Here is a 22128-nt window from a genome sequence, read left to right on the forward strand (position 1 = left end):
AAAAAGATATGCACTTTGGCTTGACTAACTTTGGTATAATTAACTTTTAACTGCAGCTAAAATAAATCTATAAACATAGTATTATTCGTATTTTGACAGTGTAAACACCAGGAAATCAATAAGTGCACGTACCGCGCAGGAAAAGATATGCAGACAGTCACGCTAAAGCCACATCATCCACAGTGAACAAGATAACGATTGCATTCCGCAAAAATATCAGCTTTTTTACCAAAATGTAGTCCTCGAATGATTTTTTTCGTAATGCTTAGTGACTCTGATTACCACAAAGGAGAAAAAGAACAACGCTTTCATTTGGGTACAATCCGCTTTTTATTCCACATCGTCCCGCAAAGCGAACTTTCCCCAACTCGTGTTTATGTTTGCAAAACTTTTAGGCGGGTCTTTTTTTGAAAGCGCGATGACCCTTATTCCATTACAGCCAATGATTATCGGCTCTTATGAATATCAATAAAGTAATTGCCCAATGAGGGCAAATGGAGGCTGTTTTAAACCGAGATTTCAGCTAGCCAATCAGACCGCTCTCGTATTCAGCTAGCGCGAGGCTGTGTAGTGTTAAAGCGAACAGCGAGGTTCAGCGTTTCCACTCAAGCTAACAATACAGGTACGTGCACCATTGGGGATTTGAGTGTAGGGATTAATTTAATGTCGCATGTAAATTGTCTTTACGTGTCTTTTAATTACAATTAAATTTATATAAGTGTTATATAAAGTGACGGACAAATTAAGTCGGTTGTATTTTTTTTTGTAACTACCTGTAAGGTATAGAGAACTGTTTCTTTGCTATTACGGCTAATTTTTAATCTGTTGTAATTTTTTTTTTCTTTTATAAACCCTTTTAAGGTAGTGCTTTATAGCAAAGATAAACAGGCTGTGGTTTCAAACGCACCGAACTGTGTAATTTATTCTCTGTTTTTGCTACTATATTTCTTTTTTTTAACATTAATTGCATTATATATTTTCCGTCAAATATTCTATAACGTAGATGTTTTGAGTTAAGGTAACTCCGGTACTGGGTTGTTATGGTATGCCTTTTTTTTCCTCCAATAAAGCCGGTTTTCGCTGCTGCTCGTGCTGCTGTAATAGTAATATGGCGGGCAATACGTCTCCATGCGAGAACAAGACGAGAGTGGAGGACGCACACAGCATCTTTTTACCCTTGGCCGGTTTATGTTAACGATCGTGCATGCTTTGTTTTTTTACCTTTAACAAATCTCTACGGCTAGTCTGCCATTGGAGCTAACGCTTTTTTGGAATGTAATGTGCGGGGATTGTAACAGATAATCCACATTCCTTGCTTCTCTTCGTTAAAATGGCTGGCGATTAAAGCCCTTTACGAGGAGCGTGGCTCAGCCCGAACAGGAGGGGTGCGCGCGCGCGCGGGTGCGCGTCCACAAGCGGCTGCCTTTGTTTTCACATAGCACCAGCTTCCTATACTTACGTCAAAATATTGATATCCGCTTTTTTCCAGTTCTGAGTGTCGTGCTCTCCTGTTCGCCTCCCCCCACCTCAGCTTCGCAAAGTGATTGGCTGAGTTAATGGCTGGCGCATAGTCTTTGTTACACACAGCACTGCGCCAAACGACTGGCCGCCAGGCCTTGCATCTTGGCTGCAACAATCCCATTACCGCATTGATGTGCCGAAATGATTGAGTCTGCGTTGACGGCTTTTTTTTTTTTTTTTTTTTTTCCTCTTTCCCCTGAGTCGCTTTACTCTGTCGGTTTCACTCTATATTTGAAGCGGCATGATCAGAAATCGGTCTAGTAATCTTGGAATGGGGTGGGACTTTAACAAAGCGGCCGGTTTAAGCCTCCCTGCAGTTCTATGCACAGACTCCATTTTAGTTAATTGGAGCTGCGAGTTGTGTGCTCTAACTGCAGCAAATGTAGACCCGGTGCCGAACATCGGGTTTGATGCGATATGTGCAGTAGGAAAATGAGATAATAAACGCTATCAGAAGATTTGAACGAACAGGTTATAAAAGCGCTTCGTGATAGATTTTTTTTATTTAATTTTTTTTTTTATTAATGACTTGCGTCTCATTGTACGCTAGGTATCCCAGGTATTTAAATGTTAATGCAGTACTGTACACTGTATGCCAGTTCCATGTTAACCTATATGGTGTACAAGTTCGTTCAAGAATAGGTTTGGAAATTATTGGAATTTGATTTCAAATTGTAACTTGTAATGAGGATGAGCCTTAAACTGACGTTTCCGGGTTGTGTGTTTTAAATTTATATATAAAATACAACCGACTTTGGCAGAGTGTCCTGGGGAAATTATGGTTTACATTCAAGTATATGGAGCTTTGGAGTCCTAAGTGAATGTTTATAATTGCAGGTTATGATTCACTTAAGTTGGTAATTAAACTGTTATGCTATATTGTCTGGTCAAGATAAGGTTATCAGAGTAATTTTCTTGTAGAGATGCTCAGTAGAAAAACTGGCTGTGTCAAAGCTGAACATTTTAATCCTTGCATTGACCGAAGTGTCCGTTGGTTAGAGCTGCCACACATCCGTGTCTTATGAATTTACTCGTGTTCTGGGGGTCTCTTACTTGAAAGATGCATGTTTATTGATGACCAAATGTGCATTGTGTCCCGCTTGTTGCAGTTGAAACCTGTGTCATGCTTTAATAAGCCAGACCTTCCTGTCATGCATGTCAAAGGCTGAAGACACAACTGTCAGTTTGTAGATTTTTATGCATTCGGGTTAAGTAGCTGTTTGAGAGGAACATTAAAAAAAAATTTTTTTTCCTTGTCCCTCTCCCATCATAGGTAAATCTGTCAAAATGGCTAAAGGAGACCCTAAGAAGCCCAAAGGCAAAATGTCTGCATATGCATATTTTGTTCAAACCTGTCGTGAGGAGCACAAAAAGAAAAACCCTGATGTTCCAGTAAACTTTGCTGAATTCTCAAAGAAGTGTTCAGTCAGGTGGAAGGTAATTTATTATTTTTTTTTTTTTTTGTGGTAAAATGTTTTTTGTTTTTTTTAACCAGTTAACTTGTTTGCTTGTTTTTTCCTCAGACAATGTCTGGTAAGGAGAAGTCTAAGTTTGATGATTTGGCTAAGCAAGACAAAGCTAGATATGACAATGAAATGAAGGATTACCAGCCAGCAAAGGGCAAAAAGAAGAAAGATCCCAATGCACCTAAAAGACCACCGTAAGTTCAAAAATGTTCTAATGTCTTGTATTTCTAATGTGTATGCGGTGATGCTCATGGTACTATTTACCTTTACTTGTATCTGTACACCATTTGGCTATACATAAGGATATTTTCATGCTAAATTTATTAAAATCTCTGACATGTGCTTAAACTGCTCTTAATTTGGATTTTGTATTGGGGCAGCTTGGCTTAAAGAATCTGTAGGATCTTATGAATCTTGCAATTTACACCCTTATTAGCCAATAGCCAACAATTTTACCCAAGCCACAACACCAGCCCCAACATATCAATTTGCAATGATATGATCCCATTAAGTATTAGGGTCTTCAGTCAGCATGTTTTTTGCAAAGTTGCACCCACCCATGATCTCATAAATGCAAACAAAATTTGACCATTAATAAAAATGTCATCCCAACCGCAAAGTCTTTAATGGTCTTTTGAGAGGGTTTTTCTTTGGCAAGCCGGGTAATGTCGTCTGCAGTGCTAAAAATGTGTTCGGAAGTTGCACCATTACCAGGAACACAGGTCTTGGCATGGTCTGCGAGGAGACTGCGTTTTAACCACTCTAAAGCTGGGGGGTAAATTTACACAATGCATGTGCTTGATGCTGCTGCTCTGCAAGCAGTGTACTTTGTATCTGGAGAATTCTACCAGATGGCCGTGTGATTTATCACGGTGCATTCTGATGCTGTTGTGAATATGCAAAAAAGGATGGCAACAGCAATAAGATGGTATGAGACCTTTCAATGTATGGAGCCATTATGATGGGAAGAAGGAAACGCTTGTATTGCCTTTATGAGAAATGGATGAAAAAACATGAATATATTAGTAATGACAAATTAAGTCTGGTTTACATTGAACCATTCATCAAACATGCACATTGGTCCCGTTGGAGCAGCATTGCAGCTTCCCGTCACATGTTGATAGTAAACGATGCTGACCTCGCATATCAAAATGTGAACGCTTGCATCGCCCTTATATTTGCTGGTGCTGTTAATCAAGCATGCATTGCATTAATTTCTGATTATGCACTTGGATGTGTCAAGAACACTAGGAACATGTTGCAGCCATGATGCATATTTTAATGTGAAGTATAACCCAGCTCTAATGCTTTACTACCTAGGTTCAAAGATGCAGTCTCTGTACTTTGGAGGGCTAGCCCATGCTTAAATTGAAGGTTTTGATCTGGCTAGGGTCTGTACTAACACAGAACCAGCTCTGCTGGATAATTTTGAATAAGTGCTTGAAATGGTGCAGTCAACTAGCTGCTCTTCCTCTTGCATGATATTTGTAGCTTTCAGTGGTTGGAGTAATTTTGACCACTTTGGTTTAATTTTAAAGATGGGTGGGGTGGAACCATGGTGCGCACACGTTCATATCAATGACACTACATCACTTATTGGGTTGATGCAGGGATATAGAGTAGTGGATTTATACACCTATTGCCTGACCAAGTAAGTGACTAGAATTAGTCGTCTTTGTTGCCCAGACGAGTTTTATAAAACGTATGCTTGATAAAAATGGGTGTCTGATCATTCATAAGCTGCTCTAATAAACAATTCTAACTTTTTTTACCCACTTAATCGAAGTGCTAACATGGAAAACCTTGAGGGTGAAGTGACAAGTAGTCACTGGTTGTAAAGGCTGAATGACTAATAGAATTGACTCTAGAATGAGTTGTGACCCACTGTCCTCTGTAAAAAATTTCTCAACCTTTCTGGTGGTTTTTTTGTTTTTTTTTCTTCTCTCCCCATTTAAGTGCTTTTTGCATACCACTTGGGGTTGGGGAACTAATGTCCCCACACCCCTTCTTGAGCTCGGTTCTGTTGGTGGCTGCCAGGCCCAGTGGTTCACACTGCTAAAACATGTAGACACATTTTAATGCACTCTTGGTCTCTCAGAATTCCATAAGTGGGTTACCTGGTGTATTTGCAACCGTAACATTTTGAAAAACTGGCAGCATTATTTTGAGCCTTTACATTAGGGGAAATGCTTGTTAGCTTTGGTGTCTTAAGTTAGAGTGCATCAGATTGTAGTAGGATTTGATTTAGAGAATTTAAAGTTGATAGTCTTGAATGTAATTAGAATGGGGTCTCGTAACCGATATGACGTTGGAGTAGAGCGGAGGGGTGTGGTGGTTTTTTTTTGTTTTTTTTTTTTGTTTTTTTTTTTGGGTCCACCCATTCTCTCTCAACTCCACCCCAACCCAGAGAAAAAAATAACTCTCAGATGCATTTGCCACTGAACAAAATTAGCTGTTCAAGTTCAGACATCACTTGGTTTGGTGTGTTAAAAGTGCAGGAATTTCTTTTGTTAGCTATGTTTTCAGGTTCTCCCATGATGGTCACAATACTCGCCTAACCAAGCTAGGTTGGGCTTCTGGTGGATCTATAAAGTAGCTGCCTTTTTAAAGCACTCTTTTTAACCTTGAAGTTTACATTCTTCTGCACACACCCATTACCTATTACCAGCCCTTGGTTATAGTTCCAGGTGGCCATAGCTTTCACCAACTCTCAAGTATTATACTGATATGTATGATACTTGATCCCTTGGGACAAGGGAAATACTGCTACTGAGCAGTTAACAGTATTTTTTTAACTATACCTACAGTTTTACTAGAGTGCCAAGATCAAATGTTTTCTGGTTTATAGTGCAGAACTTCATTAGAACATTTTCTATGCTTTATTGTTCCAAGTGCTCACACTGCAGTGTTTTTATTTTTGCACACATTTCATGTTAACTTGATCGGACTCCGATATTGCTTTTTACCTTTTTTTGCACTAAGCTCTAGCATAACCAGATGCTTAATCCTTGTGTACAAATGTATTTTTATAATTAAACTATAGACCATAGGTCTTAACTGTTCACTTTTTAACATTCTGTTAGCTTAACTGATCTTAATACTAAAGTTTCCTTGATACATGCGTACAATGTATTCATAATGCATAGAAAATGGAATACCTACAAGCAGTTATACTTTTATATAATGTACCCATCTTGGAACACTGCTTTAAGCCTTGTATAGCATACAAGCGTGTAAATACATACAATGTACGTGTGAGGTTGTTACATTTAAGCAGTGTTTATGTATAGTGTGCAAAACACTGCTTTAATGTAAATAACCTTGAATTGTATTTAACAACCTGTACTGTACATTTGAGGCTTTAAAAGATGTGCTTTGGCATATAGCAACAAATAGTTTTTCAAGAAGGCAACTAATGTGCTTAAGATTACGAAGTAAATGGGCTTCATGGCAAAATGTACTAGGCAGCAGTTTCAAATCTCTCCCCCCCCCCCCCCCCCCCCCCCCATTTAAAATGTAAATTGATGCATTAAAACAAGCTTTCTCTCCAAACTGTCTTAAGAACTGATGTTTACTGCCCAAAAAAAACACTGACGCACCATAGTTGTGTAAAGGTGCACTACAGCTAAATTTACTGTGTGGCTGACCACAACTGATCTCTTCAGACCCTGCTTTTAAGCCTATTTTACCATTTATTTATTTTTTTTGTCTTTTTGGAGTATCCCTATTCTGTGAACATGCCCTGATTTTACTAGAAGCTCATCTGGGCATAGTTTAATTTGGGTCTGCACTTTAGTGAAGCAAAGTACAATGCTAATGGTTTCTAGGGTAAACTTGTGTTGCTAGTCTATCCTTGCTGGTTACTCTTCAGTGTTGGAACAATATAGTCACTTTTTTGCACGAGTAAAGTTGAGTAACCTAGTAAATTGCTAAAGTGTTTAACTAATAGTTTAAATCCACCTTCTATATGATCAATGGTTTAATTTCGATTATGGTCCTACAAACCGGTAGATTGAGATGCAGTACCACATGTACTATTCCCATACCTACTTGAGGAGGGTTGTTAAATGTCAAGTGATGTGGTCCAAGTTGATATTTAATTTGGGGTGTAGTAAATTGATGCATTTGTGCAGAAGTGTTTTACCTGTAAATCTCAGTTCTTTAAGGTATAAATGCCATGTCGCGGCATAAAAATTGGACTGTTGTATGGCATGTCCCACAGTTTAGAAAGGTAGACTTCAGATTGGCTTTGGCTGGTCAGTTTTTACTAGTGTTCTAAGCTTGGTAGTCAAATGAATGGACCTATAAAATTTAATATTGAAAAGCATTGGAATTTCATTTTAGAATAATAGAACAATTAGAATTTAAAATTTAATAAACCTATATTTTCTATTGGTTTCCACAAGTGGACACTTGAGCCACATCGTGTTTGGTATAAATCTGGCTATAGCCTGTATATAATGCATGTTAATGGAGGTCTTTTCAGAACTTCAATCATTATTCAACATTTTATAAACAGTCCTGTTTTAATGAAGGACCCTAAAATTTAAGGTATGGGTCTGGCTGGCTTATGCGCCTTAAATGTGGCAGGTGTGTTCTAGAGGGCTTTGGTTGATTTGATTTGTATGCTTCTGCAATCCCCAAAAATGAGTAAAATCCTGTTAGCAGATTATATCTTCAGTCCTGTAAGTAAACTGCTAATCTCTCAGTACTCGGGTATTTAAAATATAAAATGCATTTGTAATAACACTCCCAATAAACAGGCTTGTTACTGTAATTCTTAAATATGGAGGTGCATATATTACCCAGCAGGAGAATTTCCTTTTAAAAGGAGATTTAAAAGTAATTGAGGGAAACCTGGTACTACAGAATAACATGCTTCAATTTGAAATTGTTTCCAGAATGTTAAAAGTAGATTTTTGCCCAAGTGTGATTACCTCCATGTTTAGCAATTTTAACCAAGTCTATGAAGTCCCTGATTGGATTTTATTGCTTAACATTTTGGGGGGGGGGGGGGGGGGGATGGATTGCTGTTTAGTGCTGTAGCGGTCTTCACACTGTACCAGACGCATGCTAGAAAACATCCTGGCTTGTGCAAGGATGTTTGCTTAAGTTCATTGCACTCTTTCATGCCGAGACTGCTATTTTTCACTTGACTCCAGAAGCATTCTTGATTATCAAGGTCAGCCAGTGCATTGGTTATGGCTCTCTAGATATTGCTGGTCTAGCTTAGGCTTCAGGAGTTTCTACTTTTGTATTTCAGATTGTCCAGTACTTGGTTTCCCTACTGAAGGACCTATACCTTAGGACTGTCCAAGGTTTTTTTTTTTTTTTTTTTTTTTTTTTATATAAAGTGGCAGCTGTCATTGAAATAAGCCCTCCTCTAGTGTCTGCACTGCTGCACTTTTGGGGTCAATACATCCCTTAACACCATTGCATAGGTCCTGACTGCAACACTCTATTGATCTCCTGCAGTGCAAACTTAATTGTGTTGTGCCTTGCTGCCACATACAGGCAAGGCAGTTTTAAGATGGAGGTTGGTTAGTAAGACTGACTGACAGAATGAGAATAGAGTGTAAGAGCACACGGGTTGAAGGGATACTTGTTTCTTTGGTCCTTCTCCCCTCCCCCTGCCAAAGTTCCCAATGGGTAAAGGTAGGGTATCTTATCATGGCATTCAGAATAGAAAGCCTATTACAAACTCTCCTGGAAAAGCATGATTGTCAGTCCACACAGTCTACTTTTAGAGATGCAGCAATATTTTAAATGGTAGTTTATTAAATATATTTATCATTGTTTTAGGCAACTTCTTTCAAGCCAATAGAAACAAGACTGGGAATACTTGAGGGACATGGCATGTTTGAGGCTTGTAAAGGTTGGCATGTTAAGTCACTGTAATAAAGTGACTAGTTTCATTGGCAAGTGTCCAATTCTGTGCTGTTCACTTTTAAACCTTGGATCAGACTAGTGCTTCTAGAGCTCCATGTTTAGAAAAACTGCTACACACGCTTGTAGATAGGTTTTTCTTGCTCACTGCTCTGCACTAGGTTATGAAGAATTGTTAGCTTGCAGCCAGACAATTTATGAAGTGGCTGATGGTGGACAGCCCTTGTCTGCCTGATCTCCTGTTCAAAATGAGCACTTTGGATCCAGTCTTGGCTATTTATTGATGACATATTTAAGTTTACCAAAAGGGTTTTAGGAGGACATTAACTGTTCTTTTCGGAGTAGTGAAACTTTTTTTTTTTTTTTTTTTTTTTAGGTCTGGATTCTTCATTTTCTGCTCAGAGCAGCGTCCTAAAATCAAAAGTGCAAACCCCAGTCTCTCCATTGGTGATGTAGCAAAAAAACTTGGGGAGATGTGGAACAACCTTAACGATGCAGCAAAGCAACCTTATGTGAACAAGGCAGCTAAGCTAAAGGAGAAATATGAAAAGGTATGATCTTTAAACTTGACGGGAAGCAATTTTGAGGTTTCCACCTGCTTTTGAACTTGCCAGTTTTTTTTAATCTGTTTAGGACTATTGTGCCACTTCTGGAATCTAAAATATTTTGCTTTGGTTTCACTTTACTATATAAATGGAGTGTTTCTGTCCAAACTTCAAGTTAGAATGTTCTGCCTTCAGTTGTCCTCCAGCCCTCTTTCACTCATATTGGGCACATGTGCTAACAGTCACGTAAGGGTTGCAGATCAGTACTTTCTCTATCTACAGTAAAATGTGTGGAAGCAATTTATAAGGAAGTGTAAATTTAGTGCCACAGATCCTTGGAACAGTTGAGCTGAAATTTTAATCACCAGGCCCTTCTAGCCCATAGTCCTCTAATTGAACACTGCTATGAAATTTAGTCCTAAAAGAGGCTGAACAAATTTCAAATGTTTAAACATTACAGCATATCTGGCATTTGCCCACTAGTATTGACATACCTGGATTCAAATGTGCCTACTCCTGTTCAATGTGTGGGGGGTTTGTTTAGGCAATTTGTGGCTTAAATTTGCCTCTTACTTGGTTTCTTTCCTCCAATGTGCAGGATGTAGCTGAATACAAATCTAAAGGAAAAGTAGATGGTGGGAAGGGGGCTGCAAAGGCAGCACCTAAAAAGAAACCGGAGGAAGACGATGAAGATGAGGACGAAGATGATGACCAGGATGAGGAAGAGGAGGACGAGGATGAGGAAGAAGAGGAAGATATTGAAGATTAAAGTGGCATGATTGCTGTAGAGTAGGGGAAACGGGTGATTTATCCAGTCCATTTTGTCTGTGGACAGTGCTGTCTAGATAAAGCTAAAACTGTTGCATCACTTGCAGTTTTGTAACTAATGCAACAGTGACATGAAGCAAGTTAGTAATTCTGATGTATATCAAGTGCCCCTGAGAGCAGTCATATGTATATATATGTCTTAAGACTAAAATTTCCAAGTGTTCTCCTCACTATGTATTTTGCTGGTTGTAACAGAAAGCATTTAAATTCTAGCCTTGTATTTTTAATTTGTAAGGTGGTGTGTAACTGTATGGTCTAGATTTGGTTTTAAATTGTACAGACCTAGTTTAAGACTTAATATTACAGTGCTTGCTTTGAGTTGAAGGTGATGACTTTCAGTAAGCTCCTTGAAATAAGATTGGTTGTCCATTTACACTACATCAAGTTTAGTGTAGATCTTTTGTATATAGTGAGCTAGCATTCTGCTGAAGCTTGGGTTCAGGAAATGTTCAAATAGCCATTCATGAAAGTTCTGTACTTGAGACTTCAACTGAATTCATTTTGTATGTTAGAATGCTGATGTTTTTGAAGTTAATAAACAGTATTACATTTTTATGTCTGAGTAACCCTTTACTGTTTGACGATGGTTCTTAAACTGGCTGCAACTGCTGACTTGGTCTAAGAACTCCTGCAGAAGAGCACCTTTGTGCAAAAATGTTGTACAAGGCGTGGTATTGGTACATGCTTTCTTGTTAGAGCTAAGTAACAATTCTTGCAGAACACCATTGGAATTTTCAAGTGATTTGTGTGTTTTTTTTTGGTTCTACCTATCAGTATGCATATGTGGTGTGTATTAATGTTTCTGCTGCTGAACCTATTCCCTTGACTCTGCACAAAACATTGCTTATCTGTTTCAAGTTAAGATGTGAGCTTCTATAATAAACATAGGCTCGCTCACTGTCCATGCTCTGGAGTCTCCTTTTAATTGCAGGACAAAATGAAAAGGCTAAGTCCAGTCTTTGCTGTAGCTATTCCTCTTCTTGTGCTTTGCATGGAAAGCAACAGCAAAGTGTAATTCTTAGTTTTTACTTCACTGTCAAGCCCATGTCAGCCTTAACTCTGCTAAAGGTTGGCTGGTGGCCTGCCATGTGGCACTGTGGTTAAGGCTTGGCGATTCAACCCTTGGGTTTCTGGCACTGTAGGACTCTGAACAAGTCGCTTCACCCACCTGTGCACCAGTTTTGTTTTTGTTTTGTTTTTTGTTTGTTTTTTTTTTTTTGGAGGGGGGGGGGGGGGCGTGCAACCAATTGTAGATCTGTTGCATCAACCAGATGTAAATGATTTGCGGTTTCACATCCTGTAAAACGAGCCAAACATGATTCCTCAAGTGGAGTAATACCTTGGTTAAAGGTGCATTCCAACTAAATTACCATTTAAGCTTACATTGGTTCTCAGATTGGCTAAGTTACTGGGAGTCATTTTGGGGTGAAAATTGGCTGGTGTGTTTGCAGCAACTTGTCTGAGCATCCCCCTGCTTTGTTTTCCCCAAATGAACATTAAAGTTTTGACATGCCTCAATTTCTAAAGCTTAGTTTTTGCCATGTCTGATCACTTTTGACCCACCATTGTCTAACACCATATTTCCATTGTGGTCTGGATAGTTTGTTCAAAACCCCTGGATTCCTCTGCACCCCAGATCCGAAGACTTAAAAGCAAACGTCTGAATTTTGGTACAGCTGCTAAATTTTGGATCCCTCTGATTTTACATCCCATAATTGTACTTGTCTGGTCTAAAACTTGATCACTGATGGTAAGGTTCATGGTGAAAAAAATCTGCATGTGTTGGGAGGGATGAGTAGACAGAACTTTATTTGTCCCCAGGGGGGTATTTGCAGAAGCTCCATAAAAAATATAGGTAGAAACTTGGTGTTAATGTGCACACACTCTTTGGTCTGAAAACAGACTGGAATGACTGTAAAGCAAGAAAATTTGAATGACCGCTTGGTCAGAAATTTTCAAAGTGTGGCACTGCACAGGTGTGTTGCTGCTGTTCTAAAGGAGCCCAGTGCCATTTCTTGCTAAGCTTGTTAGCTGAAAGTCCTCCATGTTAGTGTGTCAGAGAAATGATGTGCAGAATTGTTCATAATGGCACTTGCTTTTAATTCTTTCCTCTAGAGTGCCTCCTACAGTATTGTGTTGGCAGTTGATGTTGCAAGGGTTAAAATGTCCGATTTATGTAATTCCATGTGCCAATGGATTCTTTTACTTAAAAAAAATTTAACATCCTTTACTCCCTAGAAGATGAGAAATTGCCAAAGTGATGGACAATTTCATGCACTTCAATGTGGGTTTAGATGCAAGCTATAAACTCCATAAAATGTTGCAGAAACCTATTTGGCAGCCGTCGACTTTTGTTTCATGCAGTGTACTGGACAGCTAATGGGTCTGAGGTCATTTTAGTAGTGTATTGTAGCTTGTTTTGCTCTTGATTGTCCTTTGCTGTTATTTTCTTTGGATTTGACTTTTAATTATTCCCTCTCACAGCTTTGTTGTTGAAGTAGCATTTTAAAAGCATGTCAGGAATGGCTTTTATTAATCGAATTCTGTGCCAAAACAGGTCTTGTTAAACTTGGTTTTCCCATGTTTCTCAAGACTTCTGTAAATGCAGCTGCTTTAACTTTAAACAAAGCAGTTATTGTCTAGTTAATTGTCAGCATTAATGGAAAAATTTGCAGTGGGCACAATAAATTGATTCATGAATGTGTCTACATTTTATTACTCATCACATAGAACTCTTCAAGTGAAGGTCATGATAAAGCACTTGATCGGGAATACTGGATAAGGATGTAATGTAAATGCTAAAATTGTAGGAAGTGTGAAAATCTCTGCATTCATTTGCTGTGTATTCATTTCTTTTCCTGTTTGTGTATTGTCTGTTTTATTGTGGGAAGGCTATTGGAGCAACTTATCCTTAAAGCATACACTATCTTGCAAAAGTATTTATGCCCCTCAGTGTTTTTCCTGTTTTGTTGCAACACCTGGAATTAAAATGAATTTTTGGAAGGTTGTTTACACAACGTCTACCATTTTGAAGGTGCAAAATATTTTTTATTATGACACAAACAATAATTGACATAGGAAACAGAAATCCTGAGTGTGCATAGGAATTCACCCCCCAAAGTCAATGCTTTATAGAGCCACCATTTGCTGCAATTCCAGCTGCGAGACTCCTGGAGAATGTCTCCATTAGCTTAGCACATCTTGCCACTGGGATTGTCGCCAACTCCTTCAAGTTAGCTGGTTGTGTTGGTGCCACTGATTCTCCATTGAATTGAGGTCTGGCCTTTGACTAGGCCATTCCAAGACATTTAAATATTTGCCTTTAAGCCACTCCAGTGTAGCTTTAGCACTGTATTTAGGGTCATTGTCCTCTGGAAGGTGAGCCTTCGTCCAAGTCTCTGGCAGACTGAAACACGTTTTCCTCGAGAATTGCCTTGTATTTACTGCCGTCCATCTTTCCTTCAATCCTGACCAGTTTTCTTATCCCTGCCGATGAAAAACATCTGCACATCTACTCCCATCTCTTTCAGTGTTATCCTTGGTGTCTTTGTTACATCTGATTAATGTTCTCCTTGCCCAGTCTGGGAGTTTTGGTTGGTGGCTTTCTCTTGACAGGTTTGTAGTGGTGCTATATTGTTTGAATTTTGTTATAATAGATTTAATGGTGCTCCATGGGATATTCAGATTTTGGGATTATTTTTTTATAAATCAACCCTGATCTATACTCCTCCATTGCTTTGTTGCTGACTTGTTTGGAGGGCTCCTTGGTCTTCGTGTTGCTTGGTGAGTGGTGTTGGAGAGTCAGAGGCTTTTCAGAACAGGTCTATTTGTACAGACTAGGAGGCTTTGCCCCCTGCTCGCTTTACTCGCCCACCCTGTTTCAAACCAACCCCCCCAAGGGTGCCCTGGCATGCGGTATGCGACAGCCACTTCATGTCTCTGCCACTCGCATTGTGAAGAGGGGGGCTGAACTTGGGGTCGCTCCTCTGGAACCCCCTCTTAAATGGTGATACAATGGGAAACAAATACAGCTTAGAACTGCCCGTGAGTGAATATCGTTTCTTTCTCTCCACAAGAAATGTGTCTGACAATAGCATTCACACAAATGAGATGATTGAGCCCTGTGCGTGCTTGAAATTTTCTTTCACAGGATTTCACTTTCACCAAACAACAAATCTTTTAATTCTTGCGGATACGCCTCTTCATTGGGAAGAAACACTACTTTTTTTTTTCCTGCTGGCAACACAAATTAGACGATCTACAAGTCTCTGTCTTAAAGTTTAAATCCAAACAATATATTCGATCTCTTTTCGCTGTTCCGTTATTTCACCAAGTAATAATTTCCATTTCTTTGCGCTAATGCAATCTTTACTGTCCTTTTTTTGAAACTTTAGAATTTTCGGACTTCCATTATCTCTAACCTGCTCTGCATGTGTACTGCGCCAACGTTTTTGGAATCTTTTAATTCTCGCAGATGCACCTCTTCATTGGGAAGAAACACTACTTTTTTTTCCCCTGATGGCAACACGAATTAGACCACGGGTGGCGAACTCCAGTCCTGGAGAGCCGCAGTGGCTGCAGGTTTTCATTCTAACCATCTTCTTCATTAGTTTTTGCTGCTAATTACTCCTTAAGAAGTATAATTCTTTTTCCTTAATTTTAATTAACTTGACTCAGGCCCCTTAGTTGTCTCTTTTTCTTTAATTAGCTGCCAAACAATAATGAGACACAAAACAAGGTGCCACATGACCAGCTCACCCTTGCCCATCACACAATATCTGAAAATAAAGAGAGGTGATGGTCTTGGTAAGGTTGATCTCTCAGGTCACCAAAACACTTTGACAATGTTCTTAGAAAAAACAGAAAATCAACAGTTATGGAAATGTCTACTGTGTCAGAATGTGAGCAGCAACAAGCCATAGAATTAAATAATGAGTTTAATTAACAGTAAGAATTGGCTTCTCATTAAGAAACTGGTTGGAGTGAAATTAGTTGGAGTTTGAAGCCCCAATTTAGCTGGTCAACTGTTGACTTGTTTCACATTTGATTTCTGTTTGGCTGTCATTTAATGAAGAAAATAATTCAGAGCACTGAATCCTTAAAAACAGGGCTGTTAAAATGAAGGGAAAAAGAATTTAATTAGCAGTGAAAACTGCAGGTCACTGATTAGGAAAAGGATTAGAATGAAAACGTGCAGCCACTGCGGCCCTCCAGGACTGGAGTTTGCCACCCCTGAATTAGATGATCTATAAGTCTCCGACTTAAAGTTTAAATCCAAATAATATATTCAATCTCTTTTTGCTGTTTCATTATTTCACCGAGTATTAATTTCCGTTTGTTTGCTTTACTATCCTTTTTTTGAGACTTTCGAATTTTCGTACTTCCATTATCTCTAACCTGCTCTGCATGTGTATCGCACCAATGTTTTTGAATTCTTTACAACGTTCTACTTTGTCATCTACTCTGTTTTATTTCCGGCCCCGGGCGTGGTTAACTCTCTTGGCACAAAGAATCATCTCGCGGGTCGTGAAAGTGTCTCTCTGAGAAAATCGCGTCTCGTCTCCTTCTGCACGTTTCAGTTTTTACTTATTTTTTCATATATACATACAAGGTATTTTATTTTCATTCCACTTTAGTAATTTGGACTATTTACATAAAATCCAAATGAAAACCAATTTTAATTCCAGAATGTAATGCGACAAAACAGGACAAATACCAAGGGTAATGAATACTTTTGCAAGGCACAGTAAATCCATCCATCCATTATCCAACCCGCTATATCCTAACTACAGGGCCACAGGGGTCTGCTGGAGCCAATCCCAGCCAACACAGGGCGTAAGGCAGGAAACAAACCCCAGGCAGGGCACCAGCCCACCGCAGCACAGTAAATCCTTTTAATCAAATGCACAGATTCTTTTCCTGTTGCCTCAGAATAATGTTATCTGTGTGTCACTACTCTCGTTTGTCTAGTCTTACACTTAACCAACCTTTGGGTCTGTACAGTTCACAGCTGCAATGCACTTGCCCCTGGTACTACTACTTCCGATTTTACCCAGGTAGGACTGTCACTGGGTGTCTTTACATGTGCTTTCATAACCCGGTTATTCACAGAAACTTGTTTTTTAACTGCTATGTAAACACCTGTTCCAGTTAGAGAAACCAGATTAACACACGTAGATTTCTTCCCAAGTAACCCGGTTTATTTTGCCATGTAGATCCATAACTGGTCTGTGCGTGTCCGTTGCACTTTCTTCAGCAGTGCATGTATTTGTGTCGCAAACGCTTTCAGCGGCCACAGATTGAAGTGTCCACATGATAAAAAAACTTGGACGATCACAATGTTCTTTCTCTTGGTTGAAATAATCTGTCTCAGCATTTCAGAAATCGCTAAATTTATGTTGCTGAGCTCAACATGCAGTGCTAAGCACAGCAGCACAATTTCAGGAGCAGTGTTGGAGGGTTAGAGTTGGTTTTCACTGTTAAACATGAGTTTGATTATTATAATCCTTTTTACTACTAGCTGTTACTCTTAGCACTTTTAGAAAGCATTTTCATTAAAGCGTTTTGATCTGTGACCCAGTCTCAGCTGTGCTGTGCTCCTACTCTGTTAACCATCGATTAGAATCAGTGTAGCCAGAGTAGCAGATATTCTGACTCCAAGGGTCTGTTTATTAGTAATTTGCAACAACACGAGTCATGTCCAATAACTACATATTCCTGTAATTAACTGTTTATTTAATAACAACAACAGTATTTATTTACATAGCACATTTTCATACAAAGTGCTTTACAAGATGCCAATGAAAAAGATGCAACAAAAGAAAAACAAATAAGATTAAGTAAGAATATTAATAAATAAGTAACAAAGAAAAAACAAATCTATACACTGGTATAAAAACAGATATATACCTAGTAGAAGTGTAGCATCCTTTATTACAATATCATAATGTACCATATATACTCGCGTTTAAGTTCTCCCATAGATAAGTCAGGGCTTGATTTTACCGTATAATTTCCGCTATTTTATAAAGTTGGTTGTATAAGTCGAATGTTGAAAACTCACGCTGTTGGTCCAAGAGATTATGATATGCTATGCTATTCTATGTATTGTGGCTACGTGACCACACGGTAATACCAGAACTATTCAGAAGCGACGTTTGCACTGATTTGTGTTTTTTGTATCTCACACAGTCATACACCTTTATCATAAGAGCATCCCTTATCTATGATGGAGCACTCGGTCAGAAGAAAATATGAAGCTGGTTTTAAGTTAAAAGTTGTTGAAATGGCAAAAGAAATTAGTAACTGTGCTGCTGCAACAAAATTCAATGCGTCTGAGAAACTGGTGTGAGATTGGAGGAGGCAAAAATATGTAAAATAAAAAAACGTAAGTGTCGTATTTTTGAACGGGCATATAAGTCGGGGTCTGATTTTATGATTGATTTTTCCGGTTTCAAATCCCGACGTATACGTCAGTATATACGGTAGGTCTCCAAAGATGAGTCCAGTGATAAGGTCAGATGACCTGAAGGACAGAAAAAAAAATCTGCAGGGGTTCCAAGGCCAAAACACCACCCAGTCCCCACTGGGCTAATATAAATATGCTTAAATCATTCCTTCATTAAGAAGTGTAATCAACAGTTGTAATTCAGTCATCTCTTTCGTGGTACTGCTGTGGCTCCAAAAAAAATTATCCTAAACTGGCTTTGTGAATTTGAGTCTGACACACTTTAAAAGTAATATGTGTTATGTAGTCGGATTAATTTTTAAACTAACGAGTAACCTAACACAACGCTTATTTTATTGAAGTAAAAATAACTCGTCTGCACTGGGTGTAAGGCTTGAAGCACAAGTACCAGTATGGCGTTCCTTCGCAGGGCTCAATCGCACAGCCAAGCAGAAAAGAGTGTGCTGCATACAATCCACTAACACAAATGTCAGTCCAGTCTTACTCCAGGTATTTGCTATAGATATATCGAAACAGTGGCCAGTGTTCATACCTTTTATCATTGGTGACTCAGGACGAGGATGTAAAAAGGGGGTTGATGTTATTTACTTTACAGCACATGTAGGACTAAATGTTTTTATAAAGAACAAGAAAACTATCACAGGCTTCATGCTTGTTTTCTGACAGAGTGTTTTGCCAAAGGCCAACATCAGAAGTGCGGAAATGGGGTTTCTGTCTTGACTGTGTTATTCACCTTATCCTGGTTTTGTAAACTCACGCATTGTAGTTTCTCTTTTGGGAATGTTCTTTCTCCCGCACTCTGATTGACCTAGCAGAGAAAAGAATTCTGTTCCCATACAGCAAAATGTAAAGAAGGCTTAATAAATGTTAGTCATGAAGTGCTGAAATAGTCAGTGTAGTGTTGTGCGGTATATCAGTACTGAAAAAGTACTGAAAACCCCAATTTTTAAAATGGTACGGTACCAGCATTGCAGTAATTTTGTTACCAGAAGTAAACCGTAGTTTTAAAAGACCTTGTGCTCAGCTCTTCATTCTTCTGACACACTGTAGATGGGATGGGGGATAAACCATCCTTTCGATGCACTAGAGCAGTGTCTCTAAAGCTATGGGTCAGACAGCGGACATGTTTGTGATGGGTCACCACATGAATCTGTAGTAAAATTACAGAAGGTCATCCAGGTGTGAATTCTGTGCTGAGTGATATGCCTGCTGCTATTTGTCAAACTTTTTATTGCAGCATTGATGCATCATAGAGAGCTTTCCTCAGATTAAAAAGTTATGAAACCCTGCACTAGACAATTCAAAGGGAAACCACTGTTTGCAGCAAGACAGGTAGACGTCACGTGGGACAGTCCCCATAAACCACCCCGTCCCCTTTAATAAGCTTTAGACTCTGTGATGGACAAAGCACCATAAGCTCCCCTTCCTGCCCCTCCTTCTCTTCGATGTGCTGTGAAGCATCCTACACCTGCTACCATCGAGGAGTAAGACAAGCTGCAAAATGGCACTTGTGAAGAAGTGTTGTAGTTTTCTGATACAAACATTAAGGCTTCGGCCCAAAGATGATGATACTCATAATAATAATAATAGTAATAATAATAATATTCAAACTAGCAGTAGAAAAAGAAAAAGGAAAACAACAAGATAGGATATTGCGCTAAGCTGTGCATAATTGTTGCCACCTGACCGCAACAACACCAAGAATAATACTGTAATGACCACCAAGATGGAAAGATCAGGACACACCTATCGAATGAGAGTAAACCCCAATAACAGGTACGCTTAGTTAACAATGAATGATCCACAAGAGAATTGCCGTCCCACTGTTACGGCCACGGAAAAGGCCTTGCAAAGAAGCATACTGAAAGTAGCATGGTCTTGTGTTGTTTCTAAAGTCACGTTCACTCTTCCAGGATCCCCAATTGTCTTATAGAATCTTGTGCTCTGTCTCTCTCTGTGGTTCCCCCCTTATCTTCTGCGTGGCTCTCTTTCTCCAGTACCTCGGGAGTCTCCACCTGCCTTCTTAAGCCTTCCCAGGCTTGTAAAGTGTAATGTGAGAGTTACAGGGGTTTGTTGAATGCAGAGCTCAGCTTTCTCACATGACATTTCACTGTCAGTCACACATCCTGCCCCCTGCGTATCTTCAGGATAATATGGTGACTACTACAGTACAGTTGGCATCCATGAGCAGCTGTTTGTTGCTCCAGTAATTTTGCTTGTGATCCACATATATACATATGGCTTCTGCATAGATAGAGCGATAATGTAATGGGTTCAGTCTCTCCGGGTCCCACAGTAATCAGTTTGTGGGCAAAATCAGCAGCAGCGAATTTTACCACAGGGACAGCGGATAACAGTAAGACAGGGGTCTAAGAAGCTAAAATTTAGTCTCTTGGCACCCAGGTCACCAATTCAGACCCAGAACGGATTCTCAGTACTCTGGAGTGTGCCTGTGGAGCCTGAGATCAATAAAGTGCTCATAATTGGCGACTCAAAAGTGTGGAATGTTAGAATTCCAAACAATGTTAATTCACCACACATGGGCAAAGGTATCTGACATAAAGGGTAAATTGGATCTTCTGACCAACGATAAAGTACCCATCCTGCATGTCGGCACTAACAATATTTCTATACAGCAGTCTGAGGTATTAACACTCTCTCTCCACCAAAGCAAAAAGAAAAAGTTGAAATTTAATTGTGTTTAGGCACTTACCAAGATTATAAGGGAATGTGAATTATAGCAGCTTGCGTTCCCTTCATTGCTGGTGTGCAAATAAAAGCGTATCCTTTGTGAACAATTGGGGATTGATATTTGGGAAGGCCTGGATTTTTCAGGAGAGATGATAATGTATTTTCATCCTAATTGGAGGGGCTCATTTGTTTCATCCCAAAATATGGCAACAAAGCTGCCCGGCTGACTGATCAAAGCACCACCCAGTTGTGCAGACTTGTGATCTTAAATCACAGGTTGCCACCTGTTACTTTCATGTAGCTGATACCCAGAATCCCTGTTGTGGAGCATCTTATAAATATAGACTTGATGCAAACCTTAAACTACTTGATAACTAAAAAATAAGGTGTATAATTAGACTCTGAGATAAAACCAGAATCACCACCAGGGGCACCTCTACTAGTACCATATTAAAAAAGATTCCAACAGAATGGTAGTGCTAATCTACAGACCACCAGGAATATATTCATTGTTCATGACTGAATTTGGCAACCTTTTATCTGATTTGGCTATAAATTATGATCGTGTAGTGTTGATGGGGGATTTTATTGTACACATTAATGTGGAAACTGACACTTTTAGCAAACGTTTTACTTATTTGTTAAATTCAGTAGTATTTTATTAGTTCAACTCATAATCGTAAACACATATTAGATTTAGTTGAAATTAAAAATGTAAATATTACTCCATTAAATGAAGTTGTTTTCGATCACTACTTCATTTTGTTTGATTTGGTTCTGCCCTTACCAATACACTCACAGATTAAAACAAAGACAGTGCAACGTCTAGATTGTAATTCTGCTTCACATTTTATAGATATTTTGAGTAAGTCAAGTGTAATTGTGAAAAACAATTTAGATCAGCTAACATCAAATTATAATATAACCTTGACAGGTGCTGTGGATACAGTGGCTCCCCTTAAAACAAAAGTGATCAAAGCACATAGAAACTCACCCTGGTTTAATGGGAGCACTCAAGCTCTTAAATTAGAATGCTGAAAACTGGAAAGCAGATGGAGAACAACAAAGCTGCAGGTCTTCGAATAGCATGGACAGAAAGTATTAAAAATGTAAAAAAGTTCTGTTTAAAGCCTGCTCGGACTACTATTCTAAAATAATAGATAACAATAATAATCCTCATGTACTGTTTAGAACAGTGGCTAATCTAACAAATGGGAATTCAGAATTACAATGCAAAATACCCACAGACTATAGCAATTCAGAGTTTATAAACTTCTTTAATGAGAAAATCAAAAATATACTGTAAGACCCCAGATCTCAGCATCACAGTGTAAACAGTATAGTAGCCCTAAACCCTGTCACACCTTGCATTCAGCACTTTAGAAATTTTAATCCTGTAACAGAACAGGAAGTTTTAACTTGTATTTCTAAAATGAAACCTACTACTTGTTTCCTAGATCTGGTGCCAACAAAACTAGTGAAAAGCGCAAAGAATGTTCTTCCAGCACCTATTCTTAGCATTATCAATGACTCATTATTGCATGGCACAGTACCTGATGAACTACAAGTGTCAGTCACTAAACCATTACTTAAAAAGTCAGACCTAGACACACATATACTTAATAATTATAGGCCCATTTCAAATATACCATTTCTCTCTAAAATACTTGAAAAAGTAGTCACGAATCAGCTTCAGTCTCATCTAACACATCACAGTTTATTT

General features: G+C 38.9%; 1 protein-coding gene across 1 annotated transcript; it reads left to right on the forward strand.

The window, feature by feature from the left end:
* Positions 1–515: 515 nt before the first annotated feature.
* On the forward strand, positions 516–10801 carry LOC114662579 (high mobility group protein B3-like). Its single transcript, XM_028816125.2, has 5 exons — positions 516–622; positions 2795–2958; positions 3045–3181; positions 9250–9424; positions 10017–10801. The coding sequence occupies exons 2-5, from the start codon at positions 2809–2811 to the stop codon at positions 10185–10187; spliced, it is 633 nt and encodes a 210-aa protein (XP_028671958.1). The 5' UTR covers positions 516–622; positions 2795–2808; the 3' UTR covers positions 10188–10801.
* The last annotated feature ends 11327 nt before the right edge of the window (positions 10802–22128 follow it).

The sequence above is a fragment of the Erpetoichthys calabaricus genome, chromosome 12 (assembly GCF_900747795.2).
Source record: "Erpetoichthys calabaricus chromosome 12, fErpCal1.3, whole genome shotgun sequence".
In the NCBI taxonomy this organism is placed as follows: Eukaryota; Metazoa; Chordata; class Cladistia; order Polypteriformes; family Polypteridae; genus Erpetoichthys; species Erpetoichthys calabaricus.